Source organism: Tilletiopsis washingtonensis (assembly GCF_003144115.1).
Source record: "Tilletiopsis washingtonensis strain MCA 4186 unplaced genomic scaffold FA09scaffold_4, whole genome shotgun sequence".
In the NCBI taxonomy this organism is placed as follows: Eukaryota; Fungi; Basidiomycota; class Exobasidiomycetes; order Entylomatales; genus Tilletiopsis; species Tilletiopsis washingtonensis.
Genome location: NW_020312001.1, coordinates 771,682 through 791,109, shown reverse-complemented (window position 1 = coordinate 791,109; position 19,428 = coordinate 771,682). Strand labels below are relative to the sequence as shown.

Below are 19,428 nucleotides of genomic sequence, written 5' to 3'. Positions count from 1 at the left end.
TCTGCCCTTCTCCTTTTACGCCCTTCTCTTACCTCACGCACGCCTCTTGAAGCTCCTCATGCCGGACTGCCCGCTGCCGATACTCTCTTCTGCCGCATGCTGTTCGCTTTTCACTCTTCTCCTTCCCTCACTGCCGCTTTCGCACATCTGCTGGCGCAACGATTCCCATGCATACCACCACTGAATGTCCATTCTCTCGTCACTCATTCTCCTCTGCCTTGTTGTGTGACAGTGTGACTGCGAGATCCTGCATTGATGCGACCGACCCGCCTCGAGAGGTAAGACGCGCGCTCGGCGTGTTTGCCAGAGGTCTGAGCGGCGTGCGGGCGGTGGAGATGCCTTGTGCTAGACCTTGCGGCCTGGCACGCAAGCCTGCTGGCCATGCAAGAGCGGCGTTCGTGAAGCTGGCCGAGCGCAGGAGCGCGCTGAGCGGCGTGATGTGCCTCGGTGCGTCCAAAGCACCGAGCGCAGGCGCTCGTGGAAACGTGCTGTGAGATGACGCCCGAAAGCAGAACGAGCACGCGGCTACGAGCCGACGTGGAGCATCTCCTCGTCACCGCCAGCGATGCTGCTCGTCTCGGGCGCGGCGCCGTTCTCGCCCGCCGCAGCCGGCCGTGGTGCACGTCTACAGAGACTGTTGTGAGCATCCGGGCCAACAGATCACTGCAGCTCTACTCACGCGCCCTCCCACGTCTTGTTGACCATGAGCGCCGCCTCGCGCGCCCACTCCTCGCTGCCGACCGCGTTCCTGAACTCGGGGCGCCGCAGCGCTGCAAGGAAGAAGAGGGCGTTGGGATAGCGCAGGAAGCGCGCATACTGCGGCTGGCGCCACGTCGCCTCGAGGCGTGCCAGGTAGCGCAGAAAGGCGGCGTCGTGCAGGCAGCCCGTGTGCGCGAGGTGCACGAGGTACGCCGGCGACGCCAGCGCGCTCAGCAGCTCGAGGTCGGCCGTGAAGCGGTGCAGGTTGACGGCGCGGTTGTACGCCAGCGCACGCTCCTCGCTGCTGAGCTCGGGCGGCGACGAGGGCGCGTCGGGCTCGGCCATGGCGCTGCCTTGTGAGGGTGTAGTGGTAGGACGGCAGGAGAGCGCCTCGCGCGACTTCGCAGACGCGTCCGCCGGTGCGGCCGATCTCGCGCGCCTCCACTCGAGCCGCCTCTGTGCACCGCACCACATCAAGCTCACGGGTGCAGCCAACGCGCGTGCAAGCATCAAGGCCAGCCATCAGCCACTGCAGGCCATGGCCGACTGGGCGCCGCTGCCGCCGCTGCCGTGGCTGCCGTATGCGCCGCTCGCCGGCGCGGCTCTGCTGGCGGCACGAGCAGCCGACATCGGGCGACGCTTTGGCAGCACGGCTCGGCACGGCCTGCTGGCGCCGCCTGTGACTGAGGCCGACGTCGCTGCTCAGCGCGATGGCTTGCACGCCCACGGCGCGCTGCCCGGCAGAGCATACACGGCAGATGACTTTGGTCGGCGCGGCGAGCGCGAGCAGCGCCACCGCGTGCTGCTCCTCGAGGCGCTCGCTCTCGTCGAGGTGCTCGTCTGGACCTTCGTCGCGAGCATGCAGTATGCTTCGAGCGAGGTAGACGCGGCCTCTGCACCAGCTGTTTCCGCCGCCGCGACATGGGTAAGCGATACCGGCCTCCAGCATCAGCGGCTCCCTGACGCGCTGCACTCCAGCTTGTCTGTCTTCTAGTTCTCATCGCACGGCCGCCGACGACTCCGCCTCTGCTGCTCGGCCTTGTGCTCCTGCTGCGCCTGCTTGTGCCGCTCAACGCTCTGCTTAGCAGCATTCCGCTTCTACTCGAGGGCCACTTTGACGCTCGCGCCAATCTGCCCTTCATTGCCGATGCACTTGTCACGCTCACGGCCTTGGGCCTCATTGGTGCCATGCCAGTCGCGCCCGGCGGCTGGGAGGGCCAGGTGCCAGCAGAAGAGCGACGGCGTATCCTTGAAGGCAAACCGATCGCGGAGATGGCCGACATCAAGGCCAGCTACGAGGTGAGCAGCTGCGTGCAGGCTGTCTCGACCCCGCGCTGACATTGCCTCAGCTCTGCCCGACGACGCCCGAGGACTACACCTCGCTGCTTGCCTCGCTCACATACTCGTGGATGGGACCCATGCAGAAGTTGGCGCTCAAGCGGCCGCTCGTGCCAACGGACGTGTGGCGTCTGCGTGCCGTGAACGACGTCGACCTGCTCTCGCAGGCATTCAGCGCACATCGCGGACCTGCGTCTCGGCCTCGCCTCGGGCGCGCGCTCCTGCGTGCAAACGCACGCAACATCTGCCAAGACGCTGCGTTCAAGCTGACGTCTGTCAGCCTGGCGTACGCTGGGCCAGTCTTCATGCGGCGCATCCTCGAAGCGCTCTCGGCAGAAGACACTTCACGCCCGGGCGAGTGGGGTCCGCGCTCGTATGCATTGTCATATGCTGTCGCCACGCTCGTCTTCACGGGCCTGCGCTACGTCACCGAGGTGCGCAGCTACCATTGTGCCCGCCAGGTTGGGCTGCGCATCCGCATCTGCCTCGTCAACGAGCTGTTCGTCAAGGCGCTCAAGCGACGCGACGTCAGCGGCGTCGCTGTGGCAGCAGAGACGCAGAAGGCCTCAGAGAGCATGCCATTACTCGCGGAGGCGAAGAAGCCGAAAGGCTCAGCGGCGAAGCAGGACCAGAAAGAGGACAGCGCCGATGTGGGCAAGCTCGTCAATGTGCGTAATCTGCCACGACGCACCCTGACTAGCGGCTCATGCCATTCTCGCAGATCCTCAGCTCGGACATCAACGTGCTGCTGCGTGCTGGCTGTGACGCTCATCAGCTCTACGGTGCGCCGATGGAGGCCGTGCTCGCCATGGTGCTGCTCTACCGCCTGCTCGGCTGGGCCTCTCTCGCCGGCGTCGTGCTGCTCATCGCGGCGCTGCCAGTCAACTGGCTGATCAGCCGCGTAGCGGTCCGAGTGCAGCGCAAGTGGCGCACTGCGACCGACCGGCGCGTTGCACTCGTGGCCGAGCTGCTCACGGCCATCCGCTTCGTCAAGCAGCAGGGCATCGAGTCGCGCTGGTGCGACCGCGTGCTGGCGGCGCGCGAGAAGGAGCTGGCGGCGCTGATCGTCGTGCGCATCACCGAGCTGGGCTTCGTTGCGCTGTGGCTTGTCACGCCGATCCTTGTGACGCTATGCTCGCTCTACGTCTACACCTCGGTGCAGAGCCAGGTCCTGACAGTGCCAGGTGAGCACTCTCGCAGGTTATCGGCTGCAGCGCTGATCGATACTCCTCAGTCGCGTTCACTGCGGTGACGCTTTTCGCGATGCTCCGCTCGCCTCTCAACGTCATTCCGGCGTTCCTGATGGTCGCACTCAACTCACTCGTCTCACTGCGCCGCTTGGAGGCGTTCCTGACCGAGGAAGAGGTGGACGATGCAGTCTCGTCGCTGAAGGCGCACGATGCGGCCGGTTCAGGTGTTCGCTCTGCCATTGCGTCGGAAGAGAGCGACGATCATGAGCTACCGCTCGGGTTCGAGGGACCTGCTCGCTTCATGTGGAATCAAGCATCCTCCTCGCGCGGCTCAGCAACGCCGCAATTCTGCCTCGAGGTTCCCAGCATCGACTTCCCGCCCGGTGCACTGACGGTGGTGACTGGACGCATTGCTGCCGGCAAGTCAATGCTTCTGCATGCGCTTCTGGGCGAGCTGCGCTGCTCGTCCGGGACCCTCCGATTGCCCAAGTTCAGCGGCGGTGTCTCGCGCATCTCCTTTGCTGGCCAGACGCCTTGGCTGCAGGCCGGCAAGAGCATCCGCGACAACATCTGCTTCGTGACCGACTATGACGCAGCTCGCTATCGTCTCATTGTCGACGCATGTGCTCTGCGGCTGGACATCGACGCCCTGGAGGACGGAGATGATACTCAGATCGCTCGTGACACCCTTTCCGGTGGACAGCGAGCACGCGTTTGCCTTGCTCGAGCCCTCTACGCTCGCTCGCACACCGTCATTCTGGACGACGTGCTCTCTGCCGTCGATGCAAAGGTCCAGCAGCACCTGGTGCAGCACGCTCTTTTGGCGAAGGAGGTGACTGGAGGTCGCCGCATCATCATCGCCACGCATCATCCGAAGCTGCTTGAGGAGCACGCCGCAATGATGCTCACGCTTCATGACGGCAAGGTGGTGAACGTCGCGCGGCAAGCAGCCCCTCTCGAGGTGGCCTCGTCGCTCGGCACCGATGCTGGACCAAGCACCTCCGCATCCTCAGCCGGCTCGACCGCCTCAGACGGACTCAAAGACGCGGCTGCAAGACCGGCACCGCAGGAAGATGCTGTGCAGCCCAAGAGCGCACGGCTGCTCTATCAGCTTGAGGGCCGACGTCAAGGCGCCGTCGCGTGGGGCCTCTTCAGCGTCTATGCCCGCGCTTCGTCATCGGTACCCTGGCTCGCTATTCTGCTCCTCACCATCCTCTTCCGCGTCGCGATCGGCTCCGAGCAGGGCTGGCTCAAGTGGTGGGGCGAGGCTTCGCGCCAGCACGTTCCGAAGCGTGTGGTGTCCTGGCTTCCGTCTCTTCCGCCTGCGGAGGGGCACGAGCGCTTCTACCTGCTCGGCTATGCTGTGATCGGCATTGCCATGATCGTGCTAGGTGAGTCGCAAACGGATCTGCGGCGCCGCACCTTGCTGACGCTCCCCTCAGTGCTCATCAAGCAGCTAGTGTTCTACTTCGCCACGCTGGCCGCCTCGCGCCGCCTCTTCCGCACGCTCTTCACGAATCTGGTCCGGGCGCCGATGAGCTGGTACGATGCGAACCCGCTGGGACGTGTCATTCAGGTGGGTCGCCCACCAGACCAGAAAACTGATGTCTGCAAGGCTGACGACCTCTGCGCAGCGCTTGGGTGCCGACTTCTCTGTCGTCGACACCGATCTCCCAGGCTCAAGCCTCATGCTCTTCAACGACCTGTGGGCCCTCGCGACGTATCTGCTGCTCTGTGCGCTCATCGTGCCGTGGTTTCTGCTGCCGTCTGCGCTGCTACTCGCGTTCGGTCCGCGCTACGTACGCGGCTTCCTGGCCGCCACGCGGGACATGCAGCGCATCGAGAGCACGAGTAGCAGCCCGATGTACCAAGCGTTCAGCCAGGCGTTGCAAGGCGTGGTGACGCTGCGTGCTTTCGGCGCGGAGGCACAGGCTGCCGCACACATGCGCGACATCACGAGCACGACCATGGCGCTCTGGTGGGCCATCGCCACAAGCGACGTGTGGTGCTCGTTCCGATCGCAGATCCTCGGCGGCGTGTCCGTCTTTCTGGCGACGGTGCTCGCCATCACCGGCACGGTTTCGCCCGGCTCGGCCGGCATCGTCATGTCCTCTGCGACGCTCATCACGCAGATCTGCCTCTATCTGACCGTCAACTGGAAAAACCTCTCGAACAACATGAACAGCATGGAGCGCGTGATTGAGTACATGGACGTCGAGAGCGAGATCAAGGCCGAGCACGACCGTGAGCCTCCTGCCGCGTGGCCGTCGCGCCAAGCGACGATTGCGGTCGAGGGGCTCTCGATGAGGTGAGCTCGCTTCGTCCCGGCGACGATGCATTCGAGCTGATCAGAGCTGCCAGGTACCGGCCAGAGCTGCCCGAGGTGCTGCGAGATGTGTCCTTCCACATCAACGCGCACGAGAAGGCGAGTCGTCCGCGACACATTCTTGCCACGTCGCTGACCCTCCGTTGCAGGTCGGCATCGTCGGGCGGACCGGCTCGGGCAAGAGCTCGCTGTTCACGAGCGCCTTCTTCCGCATGGCGCCCCTGTCGGCCGGACGCGTGATCATCGACGGCCTCGACATTGCGACGCTGCCGCTCGAGACGCTGCGCCAGCGCCTCGCCATCGTGCCACAGGACCCGACGCTGTTCGGCGGTACCATCCGCGACAACCTCGACCCGTGGGCGGAGCACAGCGACGAGGCGCTGCTGCATGCGCTAGCCCGAGTGCAGGTCCGCGCCACGCACTCCATCGCTGATCGGCAGGGCAGTGCGGCGAGCGAGCAGGAAGGGTCCGTCATTGCGCTCGACACGCCAGTAGCGCCGGGCGGTGCCAACTTCAGCGCTGGTCAGGCGCAGCTGCTGGCCCTAGCCCGAGCGTGAGTGGAAGAACTTGGAATTGCCGACATTCGTCTGACGCGCGGCCTCAGCCTTCTGCGCGATGCACAGATCGTGCTTCTAGACGAAGCCACGTCGAACACAGACCACCAGGTGCGTTGGGCGAGGGCGACTGATGGCATTTGCTGATGCGTGCATCTGCCAGACGGACCAGGCCATCCAGCGGACAATCCGCGCTGAGATGCAGCAGTCCATCGTCATCACGATTGCGCACCGGCTCGAGAGTGTCGTCGACTGTGAGCAGCCCAGAGGTGTCCGTGCATCTGCAGGAGCTGATGCGATGTTCGCGCCGCAGACGACCGCATCCTGGTGATGGACGCGGGCCGCTGCGTCGAGTTCGACACGCCGGCAGCCTTGTTGTCGAAGGAGGGCGGTGCCTTTCGCACGATGTGTCAGGCCGCCGGCCCGGCAGCGTTTGCGTCGCTGTGTAGAGGTGCTGGATTGCTGCGCGAATAGACTTATTGCACGGCAGTGCTCGCGTGTGCAGCTACGTGCCGGCTGCCGTCTGGCCCTCCTCGCCGTCGCGCATCTGGGCGATGGGCTGGGCGAGCTCAGGAAAGGCGCGCGAGAGCGACTCGGAGAGGCGGTCGTGATAGGCCTGCGACGTTTCGTCAGCCTATGGGGCACCACTGCTGCCACGACACCACTCACGTCTAGCGCCATCGTCATCGACGCCATCTGCTGGTTGTCGGCGACGAGACGGCTGATGAAGGTGCGCGTGTGCGCGTCGGGGTTGCGGCCCTGGTCGATCATGCCCATCACGTCGTCGGGCACCATGGCGGTGAGCTCGGACGACGAGCCGGTGGCCGAGACGTTGCCGAGCGCCGCGACGACGGAGTTGCTGGAGGACAGAGCACGAGTCAGCCGCCTTGCTGCTGTCGAGCAGCACGCCTCCTGCGGCGCTGGAAGGCTTCGCACGGCCGAGCAGCGACAGCCAGCCAGCTCCTGCAGCCGTCAAGCTGCGCGTCTTGGCCTGTCCTCTACTAGCTAGTGCTACAGCCGTACCTCCCAGCCACACTGAACCACCTCGCACTCACATCTTGGCGCCGACGAGGCCCTCCTGGCCCTCGTGCACATCGGCCGTGCACACGGCGAGCTGGTAGAGCGCATCGACGGCGGCGCGCGTGGCCGTCTCGAGCTGGCGGCGCGCGCGCTCGTTGGCGTCGGGCGGCGGCGACGGCGGGCGCTGAGCGTCGCTGCTGGCTCCGGCAGCAGCAGCCGCGGCAGCCGAGGCACCGGCGCCGTCCTGCGGCTCGGGCGAGGGTGAAGGACTGAGCGGCGTGGCGCGGCGTGCGGCAGACGCCATGGTGTCGCGCCGGTGCTGGTGAGAGCTCGCAGCTGTGACTTGCAGCAGAAGCAGCCAGCGCAGGCAGCAAGTGCGGCGTCTGAGTATCAGGCCGGTGGAGGAGTGACTGGCGTGCCCGAGAAGCGCAGTGCCGGCTGCGAGATGGACGCGTTTCGAGGATCGGCCTTGCATCTCGCGCCGCCTTGCCGCTGCCGTGGCGCGGCGGCCCGCATGGACCCCGCGCTGACGCCGAGACTGCTCCCGTGCCGCGGCCCAGCAGCACAGCCGGCAAGCAGCACCAGCACCCAGCCGCGGCGGCGCGCGACTCCTCAGGCACCGCCAGAACGCGTCCGCTGCTCTCGTGCCTGGAGCTTGGCCTGGCCCCTGCGGCGTGTTCGCAGCGCTGCGCAAAGAGTGGCGGCGCACCAGAGAAGCCGCTCGGAGCCCGCCGCAGCGGTACCTGTGCTGCTGCGGGCGCAGGTGGCCCTCGCTCAGGTCATATGTCATCATGGAGGCAGAAGCGGCGCCTTCGATGGGTTGCAGAGAGAAGCACAAGGAGGGCGAAGGCATGCGAAAAAGTGCAATGCTCGACCCGCTGCGGCCGGGTGCTCCGCGTTGGCCGTTCGGCGCTGCATCATCGCGCCGCGCTCGCTGCCTGCGATGATTGCGCCGTCTCGAAGCATCGGGCAGCCGGCCCGAACAACGGTCCAGAGGCAACATTGCGTCGACTCTGCGGCCCGCCTCTCGCAGCGGCTGGAAGCCTGCTCTGTAGAGTCGCTGAGTGAGGGAGCTGCCGCAGTGCAGCGTTCCAGCTGCTCGGTGCCGCCGCCGTGGCGCGTGGGCCTCGTCCGACGCGAAGCTGCGAGGCGGGCTCAGACGGCCTGCTGCGGGCTTGGTGGGATGCTCATCGTGTGGAGAGCCTCTCTGCTTCGCAGCTGTGCAAATCAGAGCTTAGCGCGAAAGCGACAGAAACGAGGCGAGCGGCTCGTCGCTCCTGACCGCTCGAGCCCGTGAGGCCACCGGGATGTCTCCGCGCGAGAAGCCGCAGACGGCTGCTGGGAGGTCGTGTCGCTGTGCTGGGCCTTGCATATGCTTCTCTCGGTCGTCTGGCGACAGGTGGTATAGCGAGAGCCGTCGAGAGCACCGCAGCACGGCGTGGCAGCGGCTGCGGCCCGGCGGCCTGGATGCGGATGGGGCGCGCGCCGGCGAGCTCGCGCATCACGAGCAGGCCACGCGCCTCTTGCTCTGCGCCGCCGCCGCCGGCGTGCCGCGCGCCGCCCGCGTCGCGGCGCCGCCGTGGCGCGCCCGACCCGACGCCGACGCCCCTCTTGTCCTTCGCTCCCGTCCGCTCTCTGCACCCGTTCTTGTGCCCCCGCCGCTCGCCGCACCACGCGCCGGGCTTCTACTCTACCGTCGCTGCCACTCGCTCTTGTCTTGCTGCGCCGTGAAACAGACACCACCCTATTGTATATCCACCCAGCCGCCCCTGTTCCCTGCGCTTCGCTTTTTCGCCAGCCTCTCCCAGGGCAGCGCGGGCCTTGGCATCCCCGCTGCGCCACTTGATATCGCCTCGTGGCCGCCGGCACACCCCGCCTGCTGCGCCGCTGTATGTGCTCGCTTGTGCTTCTCACTGCGCCGATGCTCACACATCCACTTCTACAGCTGCACAGCCTCTCGCCGACGCCGCACCCGGCCCGGCGTCTGGGCAAGCCCAGCGACCCTCGAGCCGCTCTGGCGCGTCGATTTGCTCCGAGCGGCCGCGACTCAGCCGTCCTTACGTCCACATCCTCCTCGACGCTCTCGGCCTGACGCTGCATGCCTGCCGCAAGCTCACGCAACACACACGCATCGGGCTCGTCGTCACGCGCCGCAGCGACCATGGCGCCCGCAAACGGCACGACGACGGCGACGGCGTACAAGACCGGCCAGCCCGTCACGCGCGTCGCCATCCGCAACAACGTCGTCCTCAACATCAATGGTCAGTGGGCGCTGCGGGAACAGCGCCGTCCGATGCAGCAGTCTGACAAAACAACACTCCTCTGCCTGTCCGTGTCTCTGTCCGCTGCGTCTCCCGTGCCCTGCAGACCACATCTACATCACCGCACCCTGGGCTCCAGGCGCCGGCGAGCCGTTCTTGGTTGTGCGTGTGCACGGCTCTGCGCAATGTGCGACGCTGCTGACCATGTCTCTCCTCCCTCTCTCCCTCTCCTTCTCCTGTGTCTGTCGCGTCGCCTCTCGTCTGCGTCCGTCTGTGCCGTGCTCTGATGCTCCCTACTGCGCCGTGCCGCCGGGTCCTCGTTGCCATGCGCCTCTGTGCTGCTCTGCGCTGCTGCGCCGCACCCGCCTCTCTCGTGCCATCCTGCGGCGGCCGATGCGCCTCTTCTGCTGCGCCTCGCCTTGCCTCGGCCTCGGCACCTGCGCGCCGCGCCACGCCGCGCTGCTCGTCCGCCGCACGCGTCCCTCTGCCGCCCGCCGGCACTCTCCGCACGTGGCTGGCTGGCGCCTGCTCATCGTCCACCCGGCTTCGCATCCTCGTCACCGGCCGTATCACTCTCGCCATGGCCCTTAAACACTGCAGGCGCGGGTCATGGAGTTCGTCACGGCCCAGTCGTCCCGCACCGGCGCTGCGGCCCTGGCGTCGTCGTCGGGCACGCTGCAGGTGCGCGCCAACCTCTACCTGCGCATGCGCGACATCTCGCACCGGGCCTCCAACGACCCGCGCCAGCTCGTGGCGACGATGCACTCGGACCTCTTCGCCCTCGAGAATGTGCGCGGCCTGTGCGAGGTGCGCCACCGCGAGCTCATCGGCGATGCGCCCGAGGTGAGCGCGTGGAAGAAGCGCGAGGACCACTTCTTCTACAGCACGCTCTACGACCGCTACATCCACCGCTCGTACGACGTCATCCCCACGGACAAGATCAGGAATGCGCCGCCCGAGGTGCTCGCCGTGCTGCGCCAGAGCTACTCGTTCATCGTCGCCGAGGTCGGCATGACGGCCGACCTGTGCGACGCGCTGCGCGGCTGTGCCGTCTGCCACCGCTGGGCCTCGACGTGCGTGCGGCGCTCTTGCATCTCGCTTGGTCACTGAACTGACATCCTGCTCCCACTGCAGGCCTGAGAGCGTGCGCTGCGACACCTGCAAGAAGTTCTTCCACATGCGCTGCCTCACGCCGCCGCTCGCAAGCAAGCCGGCAAAGGGCTACAGCTGGACATGTGCGCCGTGCTCGCGGCGGCACGAGCAGGCCGTCGAGCAATCAACCACCGGCGCCGGAGGCTCGCTGGGCCTGACCGTGCCCAGCTCCTCCAGCTCGAGCTCTAGCGCGTCCGGCTCGATCGAGATCGCTCGGCTGCCGGGCACGCAAGGCGCGATCCGCGGCGGCACGATCTCGCGCGGCCGCGGCCGTGGACGAGGCCGAGGTGGTGCAGGTGAGGCTGTACGAGCCCGTTTGACCTGGTTCGCGCACTGACGTGACTCTGCTTGCAGCCGCTGGCAACCGGCAAGCACTGCTTGCTCAAAGCGACGGCAACGGCACGGACTTGTCGCCCGACGGCTCGCCGGCGCCCGAGAAGACGCTCGCAGATATCCGCGGCACGCGCTGCTCGGGCGGCTTCCCGTACCGCTACTTCGGCCAGCATACCGAGGCTACTGACGTGCTCGACCCGCACGACTCGATCTACCCGCGAGCGACGACACGATTAGGGCCCAAGTTTCAAGCCGCCCTGCCGTCGTGGGAGGAGCAGCAGGCGCTCGGACTTGGCAAGCATCCCGAGCGACGAGGCGACCGGGAAGAGGCTGAAGCAGCCGCAGCAGTCGCGGCGCTGCCGATGCCCGACGAGCTGCCGAAGAAGAACAAGGGTGGCCGGCCACCAAAGCGGAAACGCGAGGTCCCGGCTGTCTCTGTCGCAGCCGCCGTCGGCGTGCCTCCTGTCGCGTCGTCGACCTCTGGCGTGACCACGGCGGTGGGCACGCCCACGGCCACCACGCCGGGCGCCACCGGCGAGGCGTCAGATACGCCGCAAGCGACGCCGTCGCTGGACACTGTCCCATTGCCTGGCGACGGCCCTCTGCGGGAGTTTGAGCGAGGCACGGATGAGAGCATCGATGTGATCTGGGCGCCGCCGCTCGGCAACGAGAAGCTCGGTGAGTTGCATGCGTGCTGGTCTTGTGCGCTCGTGCTGACCATTCCTGCTGCAGTCGACGCCTACCTTGTCACAGCGCGCAACGTCTTCTCCCAGATTCCGCCGTTCAACGTCGACCTGATCGACCGGGCCCTCTCGATACTCGCCGAGTTCGGTGGCAAAGCCGCGCCAGCGCTCAAGAAGCTCTCGGAGAGCACCCCGGGCGAGCTACGGCAGGTGCACTGGACGCAGAAGGAGATGCGCCAGTTCGACTCGGGCATCAAGGACTTCAACGCCGAGATGAAGCAGATGAAGCGCGCCGTGCCGACGAAGCGCGTCGCCGACATCGTGCGCTTCTTCTACCAGTGGAAGTGGTGAGTGCTCGCCCTGGCTTGCAAGCAAGCAGGCCGCGCTGGTGCTGACGCTCTGCCACCAGCCAACGGCTTCGCGAGACGCTCGAGAAGGAGGCGGCCGAGCTGGCGGAGCAGGAGCGCAAGACCGGCACCAAGGCCCGCGCCACGAGCGGCACGCAGGCACCCATGCCACGGGCGCCGCTGGCATCGTCGCGCGCCGTCTCGCCGTCGCTGTCGCTGTTCGGCGACGCGGCGATTCCGAACCCGAGCTGCGTCATGTGCACCACGACGTCTTCGCCGGTGTGGTACAAGGGCCCGTACAGCTGGCAGAACCGCTACCTCTGCATTAACTGCGGCCTATACTGGCGCAAGTACGCCGCCGAGAGCTCGCACACGCAGGACCTCGTCGCCGTCACGACGCGCCACAAGGCGGCCAACGACAGCGTGCTCGGCGTGCAGCCGCCCGTAGGCAAGCCGTCGAAGATGCAGAAGATCGAGGCCGCCAAGGTTGCCACGCCGCCGCCGCTGCCGCCGCCGCCGCCGAAGCGCGAGGCGATCAAGTGCGTCATCTGCCGCCGCATCGAGCCCAAGAAGAAGCTGGCGCAGTGCATCCAGTGCACGCTCAGCGTGCACCAGGGCTGCTTCGGCCTGACGGACCAGGAGCTGGCGATGGACGCGTGGCGCTGCAGCGCGTGCGACAACGAGAAGAGTCTCGACGCTGCGCTCGTCCCGCACTGCGTCCTCTGCCCGCCGCCAGCGCCGCCGGCGGCCGCGCCTCTGGAGCGCGTGGCGCAAGAGAAGGGTCCCGGCAGGGGCAAGGGCAAGGCCGTCGCCGAGGTTGCGCCTGCGCCGCCGCTCGACACGCTCGACGCCGTCAAGCCGACGGAGTGCAACAACTGGACGCACATCGTCTGCGCCGCCTTCCTGCCCGAGATCGTCTTTACCGACCCCGAACGCATGCGGCTCGTCGAGGGCGTCGGCAACCTGCCCTTCTGGCGCTACGAGTCGGCGTGCTACATCTGCAACCAGCGCATCGGCGCGTGCGTGGCGTGCGCCGAGACGACGTGCCGGCGCACGATGCACGTCTCGTGCGCCTGGACCGCGCAGCCGGCGACGCACATGGGCTTCGACCTGACGCCGGTGAAGAGCACGCGGCGCGACGTCGTGCCGACGGCCAACTTCAAGGGCGAGGCGGGCCACATCAGCCCGCTCGTGTGGTGCAAGGACCACAAGCAGCAGGGCAAGAACAAGCGGCTGTACGAGCTGGGCGAGGTGGACCCGAACACCGGGCTTGTGAGTGCTGCATGCAGCTAGAGGGTGGTGGGTGAAGGCTGACACGCGCTCTTTGCAGACGCTGCTGCAGACGCTTGCTCGCACGCACAAGCACGTGGCCTCGCCAGGCGTTGCTTCGCAGGTGGCAGCCACGGCAGAGCAGTCGTACGCCCTCCTGCGCCGCGCCCGCCGCTACGACATGCTCGTGGCGCAGGCGACGACCGGCAGCCACGCGGGGCCAGCACCCGTCAGCCTCGTCGGGCCGGACTCGAGCGCGCCGCCGCAGGCCGCCGTGTACGGCTACTCGCCGAGCCCGGCGGTGGGAGCAGCCTCGACACGGGCACCCTCCGCTCGGCATCAGCAGGCGTCGGTGCGCATGTCGCGCGCGCCCGACTCGTCGCCGCTCTTTGTGCCCGACAAGGCGGCCACGAATGGCCGGCACCACTCGATGAACGGCCGGCCGCGCAAGACGTGCAGCGAGTGCCACGCGGCGCACTCGCCCTTCTGGTGGCCGCGCCCGAAGCGAGCGGAGAACGGCGGCGACACCGAGATGCACGACCGTGCGGCGGGCAAGCCCGTCGTGTGCAACCGCTGCGCGCACCAGCTGGGCGTCGTGCACAATCCCGCCGACGATGCTGCGCCGGCGAAGGAGGCGCCGGCTGCCGCGACGGCCGTGTCTGCGCGGTGATGGCCGCGCAGAAAACATGCTCTGGGGTGGCGAGCAATCCATTATTATTCTCCAGCATCAGCCCCGGCCGTGAGATCCGCACGATCTTTGCACGCCGGCGCTGCGAGGGGATCAGGTGTGGCCGACTGGCGTGGGAGCGCCAAGCCCTCAGTCTCGCCTGCGAGCAGCTGCATCTCCGCAGCAGCCACGGGTGCAGATGTCGCGTCAAAGCGAGTGTGCGTCTTTCGGCCCAGCGCGAAACCCTGAGGATGCCTGATGCGCTGCTCGAAAGAGGCACGACGACCCCACCGGCACCTGAGCAGGGCGCGCCTGCACGTGCCGCCGAATAATCTGATAAGCGCATCGCCGCCGGCCGTAGCGGCGATGACGCGCGCGATTAACAAATGGCAGCGGGCGCTGAATTTGCGCTTGGCCGCGCGCCGAGACTTCTCCTGTGCCGGGCCCAGCTCAGGCCGCGCTCAGCTCATCCCAGATCAGTCGCTTTGCCACGCGGCGCGCACACTCGCGGCGTGCCCGAGGCGGGGCCGCCGGCTGCTTCCGCCGTGCGCTGCGGCGGCGAAGCGTCTTCTCTGGGGCGCTGCGTCTGGCTGGCGCTGCTGCTTCCCGCTGACCCCAACGCCAGTCCGATCATCCTCACCGACCTCACGACCCGCACACCACTTGCACACCACGCACCGCCAGCTCTTCAGCACATCCCCGTCTCTCTGTCTCTCTCCACCCACCGCACCGCCAGCCATGTCCGCCGCCGCCTCGTCGTCGGCCGCGCCGGCGCCGCTGCCGCACCGCCCGACAAAGACGGTGCTCGTGCTCGGCGCCTCGTACGCCGGCCACCGCGCCATCCAGATGCTGCTGGCCCAGCTGCCGGCGGACTGGCGCGTCGTCGTGCTCGAGCGCAACACGCACGCCAACCATCTCTACGCCTTCCCGCGCGTCGCCGTTGTCAAAGGCCACGAGGAGAAGGTAAGCGTCGTGCGGCGAAGACGATGGCTCTGTGTTGGGATGGTGGCCCTGTGGTGCTCTGCACTGTCACTGTGCTGGTGCTGCACATGTATGTCGCTGCCAAAAGCACGTTCTGCACAGCGCTGCCGCTGAGTTGCTCCTGCGCCACACGGGCTGACTGACTCCTTCGCAGGTCTTCATTCCCTACAGCAAGATGTTCTCGCCCGGCGGCGTCGACTCGCCCGGCAGCCACGCGCTGCTGCACGGCTGCCTCATCTCCCTCGCACCCACGACGCCGCCGCCCAACTCGACGCGCCCGCGCTACGGTCGTGGCATCGCGCGCTACCTGCCGCTCACCGGCGGCTCGACGTGCTGCCGCTCGCCCACGGCCGCCGCCGAGATGATGGAGGTGCGCTTCGACTACCTCGTCTACGCCCTCGGCTCGCACCTGCCGCCGTGCATCAACGTGTGGAGCGGGCCGGGCCCGATGCCTGCGCAGCAGGGCTCCGAGCTCATGCGTCCGGGTCGCTGCTGTCGCGAGCAGCCGCCGGCCGACAGCCGCGAGTCAGCCGAAAGCCGCGCCCTGCCGCTGCGACGCGGCCGTGCCAGCGCCTGCCAAGCTCTGCCGACGCCGCCTGAGGCCGCCGATGCCACAGAGACGACGGCGCAGGGCAATGCGAGCGTCGCCGACATCGCCACGCAGCTGCAGGAGAGCCTGGTGCTCGACCCGCACCTGCCGTACGACGAGCGCCCGCCGTCGCCGCCCGACTCGCGCTCCACGTCGCCGCGCCAGAAGGAGGCGTCTGGCACGCCGACGGCCAACCTGCCGCCGTGCCGCGGCAGCAAGACGGAGGGCGTGGCGTGGCTGCGCGACGCTCAGGAGCGCATCTGCAAGGCCGCCTCGGTGCTTGTCATCGGCGGCGGTGCGCTCGGCGTGCAGTTCGCCGCCGACATTGCCGCGCTCTACGGCACACCCTCGGCGCCCAAGAGCGACACGCCCAAGCAGGTCACGCTCGTCTCGTCGAGCAAGAAGCTGCTGCCGCGCTTCGACGACTATCTGCACGAGGAGACGATGCGCCGCTTCGAGGCGCTCGGCGTTGATGTGCTGCTCGGCGCGCGCGCAGACCTCGAGAGCATGAAGATCACCAGCGACGAGCGACGTGTCGTGCGCACGCTCGATGGCCGCGAGGCTGCAGCGGACCTTGTGGTGAGTGGCGTGCAGTGCGGGTCTCTGTTGCATTGGCTGACTCATAATTGCGCAGCTGTTCTGCACGGGTCAGCGTCCGAACACGTCCTTCCTCTCCACCTTTGCCTCCAGCCACGGCCTCGACTCGGTGCTCTGCGACCGCAGCCACATGGCGCGCGTCAACCGGCATCTGCAGCTCGGCGTGCACACGCCCGGCTCGGACGAGGAGCCGCAGGTGGCGCCGGGCATGGAGCACGTCTTTGTCATCGGCGACGCCGCGGACGCGTTTGGCGCGCTCAACGCCGGCCACACGGCTTGGACGCAGGCTGAGGTGGCCGTGCGCAACATCTGCGCACTCGTCGAGCGCGAGCGCGCTGACGACGCTGAGGCTGCGGCGAAGGAGCTTGCGCGCTACACGGCGCCGGAGCCGAACATCAAGGTCACTGTTGGTCTGGTGCGTATCTGCCGCTGATGATGAGCCCTCCGCAACCGGCTGACCCTCCTCACAGGACTGCGCCGTCTTCCAGTCCTCCGGCAAGGTCGGCGTCAAGGGCCCCGAGGAGTGCCCGCTCGACCTCAACGCGCCGTCCATGTGGACCCGGCGCGGCCTCAGCCAGGACGACATGAGCGTCTGAAGCGCCTGTGTCCCGCCGCTGTCTACCTCGCATGCCTTTTGTACATCCGTCACGCACATAGCCTCACCCTAATCGCATCAGTCGCGCAGCAAAGAAACAGGGTGACTTCCCGTATGCGCTGTGCGCGTCTACATCTGCAGCGCGCCCTGCTCGAAGGGCCCCAGCCCGCTGTCGAGGAAGCGCAGCAGATCCTCGAACGCCGCATTGCTCGCCTCGTCCTGCCGCGGCTGCCAGTCGCCGACGTTGCCCATCAGATCCATGTCCTGCGGCGCTGCAGCCTGCTGCGCGTACTGCGACGGAGCGTCGGGCGCAGAGAGCATCGGTGCGAGGCCCACTGGCGGAGCCCGGGCAGCAGCGGCGCTCGACGGGGCTGCCGCACGCGCAGGTGGGAGCTGCGGCGGAGCGTTGTACGCCGCGTTGCTCGTGGCGCTCATCAGCAGCAGTGCGTCCGCATGTGCGCTCGAAGAGGCGTCCGCCAAGGGTGCACCGTTGGGCGTCTCGGATGCCTGCGACGGCGGCGAGGCGTCGGTCTGCTCGCGCTTCGGCGAGACGTTGCGGCCCGACAGCGAGTCGCTCGACCACAGCCAGCCGCGCGGCGGCGTGCCACGGCTCGTGCGCTGCCCGGCCGCGAGGATCGGCTCGTCCGAAGCGTGCGCTGCAGCCTTAGCGGTCGTCTCCTGCAGAATGCCGTCGAGGGTGCGCGCAAAAAGCCGAGCGTTGTCTGTGCTTGTGAGGATGCACGCGGAGAAGGCATCGCGGCAGCGTCGGATTATGTCGATGCTCTGCGCCGCAGTGCTCTCGCCGCCCTTCTGCATGCGCTGAATCGACGCCAGACGGCAGAGCAGCAGCGCTGCCCACGGCGCCAGGAGGCCGACGCCGTCCGTAGTGCTGCGCAAGTAGAGCGGCGGCAGCGCTGTGAGCGCGATGAGGATGGCGCGCGCGGTGCGCACACACGGCCAGAGCGCCGGCATGTCGGTCAGCAGCGAGCCGAGGTCGGCCTGGCGCGCGTGCTGGAAGCTGTGCTTGAGGCCGAGCGTCGAGACGTGCAGCTCGATCGAGTTGATCCAGATCTCCAGAATCGTGCTCTTGTGGCCCCACTCTGCCGGATCGATGCCGGCGTGCGCGCGCTGCACCTCGCCGTGCCAGCGCGCGTTCCACTCGCGCACCTCGCTCTGCAGCGCCGGCAGCAGCACGTTGGGCCCTTCGGCCAGCGCGCTGTGCGAGCTGCTGGCACTGGCGTGGTCCGGCGCCAGCCGGCTGATGACTGCGAGATACTTGCTCTGCATGCGCCGGCAGTCGACGCTCGCGCACTCTGCGAGGAAACGTCAGCAGTGGTCTTCTATGGCGCAAGCACGGCAGACTCACGTAGCTTGTCGTCGACGAATGTCCCGGGCTGCGCGTGCCACATGGTGCACTCGGTGATCAGCTCGTTGTCGTGCGGGAACGTGGGCGTGGTGAGGTAGTGCATGCACTGCGTGCGATCCTGCATGAAGAGCGCCAGCCACGTGCGCTGGCGATTCAGGAACCAGCGGTGCTCGGCCTCGGCGTTGGCATCGCCCTTGTCGCTGACGTTCTGCTTGGCGTCGAGCGCCATGGCCATGGCGATGCGGAAGCTGAAGCCGCAGTGCAGGTACGAGAGGCGGTCGTCGGGCTCCTTCCACGTGGCGAGACAGAAGAGCGCCTGGCACGTCTCGATGCGCGGCTCGTCGTCCTTGAAGCTCCACGTGCGCAGCAGGTCGACGTGCGTAGCGAGCTGCCGCCGCTTGAGGGCCGCACGCGCCAGGATGGGCACCGGTGAACGACGGTGCTCGTCTGTCGCCTCGTCGGCGGGTATGGCTAGCCTTGCTGTGATGGTCAAAATGGCGCAGTACAGAAAGGGCGACGCAGAGCGCACGTAGTCGTGCGTGTGGAGAGTGGGATCAACTGCGCTAAGCGTGAGCGGCAACGCTGGCAGCAGCATGCGAGAGCGGCTCACACATGGCACACCACGGCAGGTAGTAGGCAAAGAAGAAGGCGAACAGCTGGCGACCCTCCTCGAGCGTCACGATCTCGAGGCTGACGGGGTCGAGATGCTCCCACGGGGGCGGACGCGGACTGGGCGGGATGTGCGCGAGCAGCGACGGGTCCGAGCCCATCCACGGCTGCAGCAGGTCGGCGAGCGACGGCGGCGGGCGGCTCAGCACCTGGGCCTGCGAGGCCGAGCTGCGTGCCAGGCTGATCGGCGCCGGCGCCTGCTGCGCCGGCGACGCGACCGACGAGCCCGAGGCGACGCCGTTGGAGTAGGCGCGCCCGAAGCCATTGCCGGCAGCGGAGCCGTGCGCCGAGTTGAGACGCTGCTTCTTGTGCGCACCTGGGCTGGCCGAGGGCCCGGCCTCGCTGGAGCGGCTGTGGAGCATGTCAGACGCGAGGCAAGAGGAGCACGTCTTGCGCCATTCACCTGACCGTCGGCTTGCGGCCCTTGCGGTGCGCCAGGTAGACGCACTCGAGCGACAGCCGCTCGCAGCGCTTGCAGCGGCCGCCCGGCTCGGCGAGCGGCAGGCAGCGGACCTTGGTCGCGCGGCACTCAGAGCACGCCCTGCGAAGAGGCGTCAGCAGGCGTGGCCGTGCGGCCCTCGTGCGGCAGCGCTCACACGGGGATCGTGCTGGCAGGAATGTCGCTCATGGCTGAGACGTCTGCTGTGCAGTCACGCTTGCGTCCGTCCGTCCGTCCGTGCGCGGCGTCTTGTTCGCCAGCGCAGGTCCTGAGCTTTGCTTTGAGGCTTGAGGAGTCAGAGTACGGTGCCAAGCGGGAGGCGCCGGTCGGAGCGCGTAGACGCTGCGAGCCAG

At 67.6% G+C, this 19,428-nt stretch overlaps 6 protein-coding genes across 6 annotated transcripts; 3 read left to right on the top strand and 3 right to left on the bottom strand.

The window, feature by feature from the left end:
- Positions 1 to 159: 159 nt before the first annotated feature.
- FA09DRAFT_328310 (hypothetical protein) lies at positions 160 to 1,072 on the bottom strand. The gene is made up of 2 exons (XM_025741722.1): positions 680 to 1,072; positions 160 to 625 (listed from the first exon to the last, which is right to left on the bottom strand). Exons 1-2 carry the CDS (start codon positions 1,042 to 1,044, stop codon positions 526 to 528), a joined length of 465 nt encoding a protein of 154 aa, XP_025600486.1. The 5' UTR covers positions 1,045 to 1,072; the 3' UTR covers positions 160 to 525.
- A 101-nt stretch (positions 1,073 to 1,173) lies between these two features.
- On the top strand, positions 1,174 to 6,594 carry FA09DRAFT_328308 (hypothetical protein). Its single transcript, XM_025741721.1, has 12 exons — positions 1,174 to 1,624; positions 1,678 to 1,998; positions 2,049 to 2,705; positions 2,759 to 3,221; positions 3,272 to 4,618; positions 4,670 to 4,803; positions 4,862 to 5,535; positions 5,589 to 5,652; positions 5,703 to 6,106; positions 6,158 to 6,218; positions 6,271 to 6,361; positions 6,421 to 6,594. Exons 1-12 carry the CDS (start codon positions 1,238 to 1,240, stop codon positions 6,579 to 6,581), a joined length of 4,764 nt encoding a protein of 1,587 aa, XP_025600485.1. The 5' UTR covers positions 1,174 to 1,237; the 3' UTR covers positions 6,582 to 6,594.
- An 18-nt stretch (positions 6,595 to 6,612) lies between these two features.
- Positions 6,613 to 7,431, bottom strand: FA09DRAFT_294690 (hypothetical protein; the record flags this gene model as incomplete). The annotated part of the gene is made up of 3 exons (XM_025740087.1): positions 6,613 to 6,723; positions 6,777 to 6,966; positions 7,163 to 7,431. 3 exons carry the CDS (start codon positions 7,429 to 7,431, stop codon positions 6,613 to 6,615), a joined length of 570 nt encoding a protein of 189 aa, XP_025600484.1.
- A 1,696-nt stretch (positions 7,432 to 9,127) lies between these two features.
- Positions 9,128 to 13,970, top strand: FA09DRAFT_209695 (hypothetical protein). The gene is made up of 8 exons (XM_025739483.1): positions 9,128 to 9,388; positions 9,495 to 9,550; positions 9,989 to 10,461; positions 10,523 to 10,836; positions 10,895 to 11,551; positions 11,606 to 11,903; positions 11,966 to 13,175; positions 13,234 to 13,970. The coding sequence occupies exons 1-8, from the start codon at positions 9,226 to 9,228 to the stop codon at positions 13,840 to 13,842; spliced, it is 3,780 nt and encodes a 1,259-aa protein (XP_025600483.1). The 5' UTR covers positions 9,128 to 9,225; the 3' UTR covers positions 13,843 to 13,970.
- Positions 13,971 to 14,577: 607 nt separating this feature from the next.
- On the top strand, positions 14,578 to 16,602 carry FA09DRAFT_337024 (FAD/NAD(P)-binding domain-containing protein; the record flags this gene model as incomplete). Its single annotated transcript, XM_025743960.1, has 4 exons — positions 14,578 to 14,802; positions 14,975 to 15,988; positions 16,044 to 16,421; positions 16,477 to 16,602. 4 exons carry the CDS (start codon positions 14,578 to 14,580, stop codon positions 16,600 to 16,602), a joined length of 1,743 nt encoding a protein of 580 aa, XP_025600482.1.
- A 40-nt stretch (positions 16,603 to 16,642) lies between these two features.
- Positions 16,643 to 19,395, bottom strand: FA09DRAFT_358942 (hypothetical protein). Its single transcript, XM_025745032.1, has 5 exons — positions 19,233 to 19,395; positions 19,040 to 19,177; positions 18,578 to 18,987; positions 17,968 to 18,525; positions 16,643 to 17,914 (listed from the first exon to the last, which is right to left on the bottom strand). Exons 1-5 carry the CDS (start codon positions 19,262 to 19,264, stop codon positions 16,731 to 16,733), a joined length of 2,322 nt encoding a protein of 773 aa, XP_025600481.1. The 5' UTR covers positions 19,265 to 19,395; the 3' UTR covers positions 16,643 to 16,730.
- Positions 19,396 to 19,428: the final 33 nt, after the last annotated feature.

What these genes read in the sequence shown, in the direction of transcription:
- FA09DRAFT_328308 (XM_025741721.1), top strand. Translation starts at nt 1,238, where the DNA reads ATGGCCGACTGGGCGCCGCTGCCGCCGCTGCCGTGGCTGCCGTATGCG. An exon ending in CGTCGAACACAGACCACCAG is followed by an intron (nt 6,219 to 6,270) that starts GTGCGTTGGGCG and finishes TGCATCTGCCAG; the next exon opens with ACGGACCAGGCCATCCAGCG. An exon ending in GCTCGAGAGTGTCGTCGACT is followed by an intron (nt 6,362 to 6,420) that starts GTGAGCAGCCCA and finishes TTCGCGCCGCAG; the next exon opens with ACGACCGCATCCTGGTGATG.
- FA09DRAFT_328310 (XM_025741722.1), bottom strand. Translation starts at nt 1,044, where the DNA reads ATGGCCGAGCCCGACGCGCCCTCGTCGCCGCCCGAGCTCAGCAGCGAG. An exon ending in AACAAGACGTGGGAGGGCGC is followed by an intron (nt 626 to 679) that starts GTGAGTAGAGCT and finishes CAGTCTCTGTAG; the next exon opens with ACGTGCACCACGGCCGGCTG.
- FA09DRAFT_358942 (XM_025745032.1), bottom strand. Translation starts at nt 19,264, where the DNA reads ATGAGCGACATTCCTGCCAGCACGATCCCCGT. An exon ending in CCTGCCAGCACGATCCCCGT is followed by an intron (nt 19,178 to 19,232) that starts GTGAGCGCTGCC and finishes GCCTCTTCGCAG; the next exon opens with GGCGTGCTCTGAGTGCCGCG. An exon ending in ATTCGTCGACGACAAGCTAC is followed by an intron (nt 17,915 to 17,967) that starts GTGAGTCTGCCG and finishes GTTTCCTCGCAG; the next exon opens with AGTGCGCGAGCGTCGACTGC.
- FA09DRAFT_209695 (XM_025739483.1), top strand. Translation starts at nt 9,226, where the DNA reads ATGCCTGCCGCAAGCTCACGCAACACACACGCATCGGGCTCGTCGTCA. An exon ending in CCGGCGAGCCGTTCTTGGTT is followed by an intron (nt 9,551 to 9,988) that starts GTGCGTGTGCAC and finishes TAAACACTGCAG; the next exon opens with GCGCGGGTCATGGAGTTCGT. An exon ending in ACGAGGCCGAGGTGGTGCAG is followed by an intron (nt 10,837 to 10,894) that starts GTGAGGCTGTAC and finishes CTCTGCTTGCAG; the next exon opens with CCGCTGGCAACCGGCAAGCA.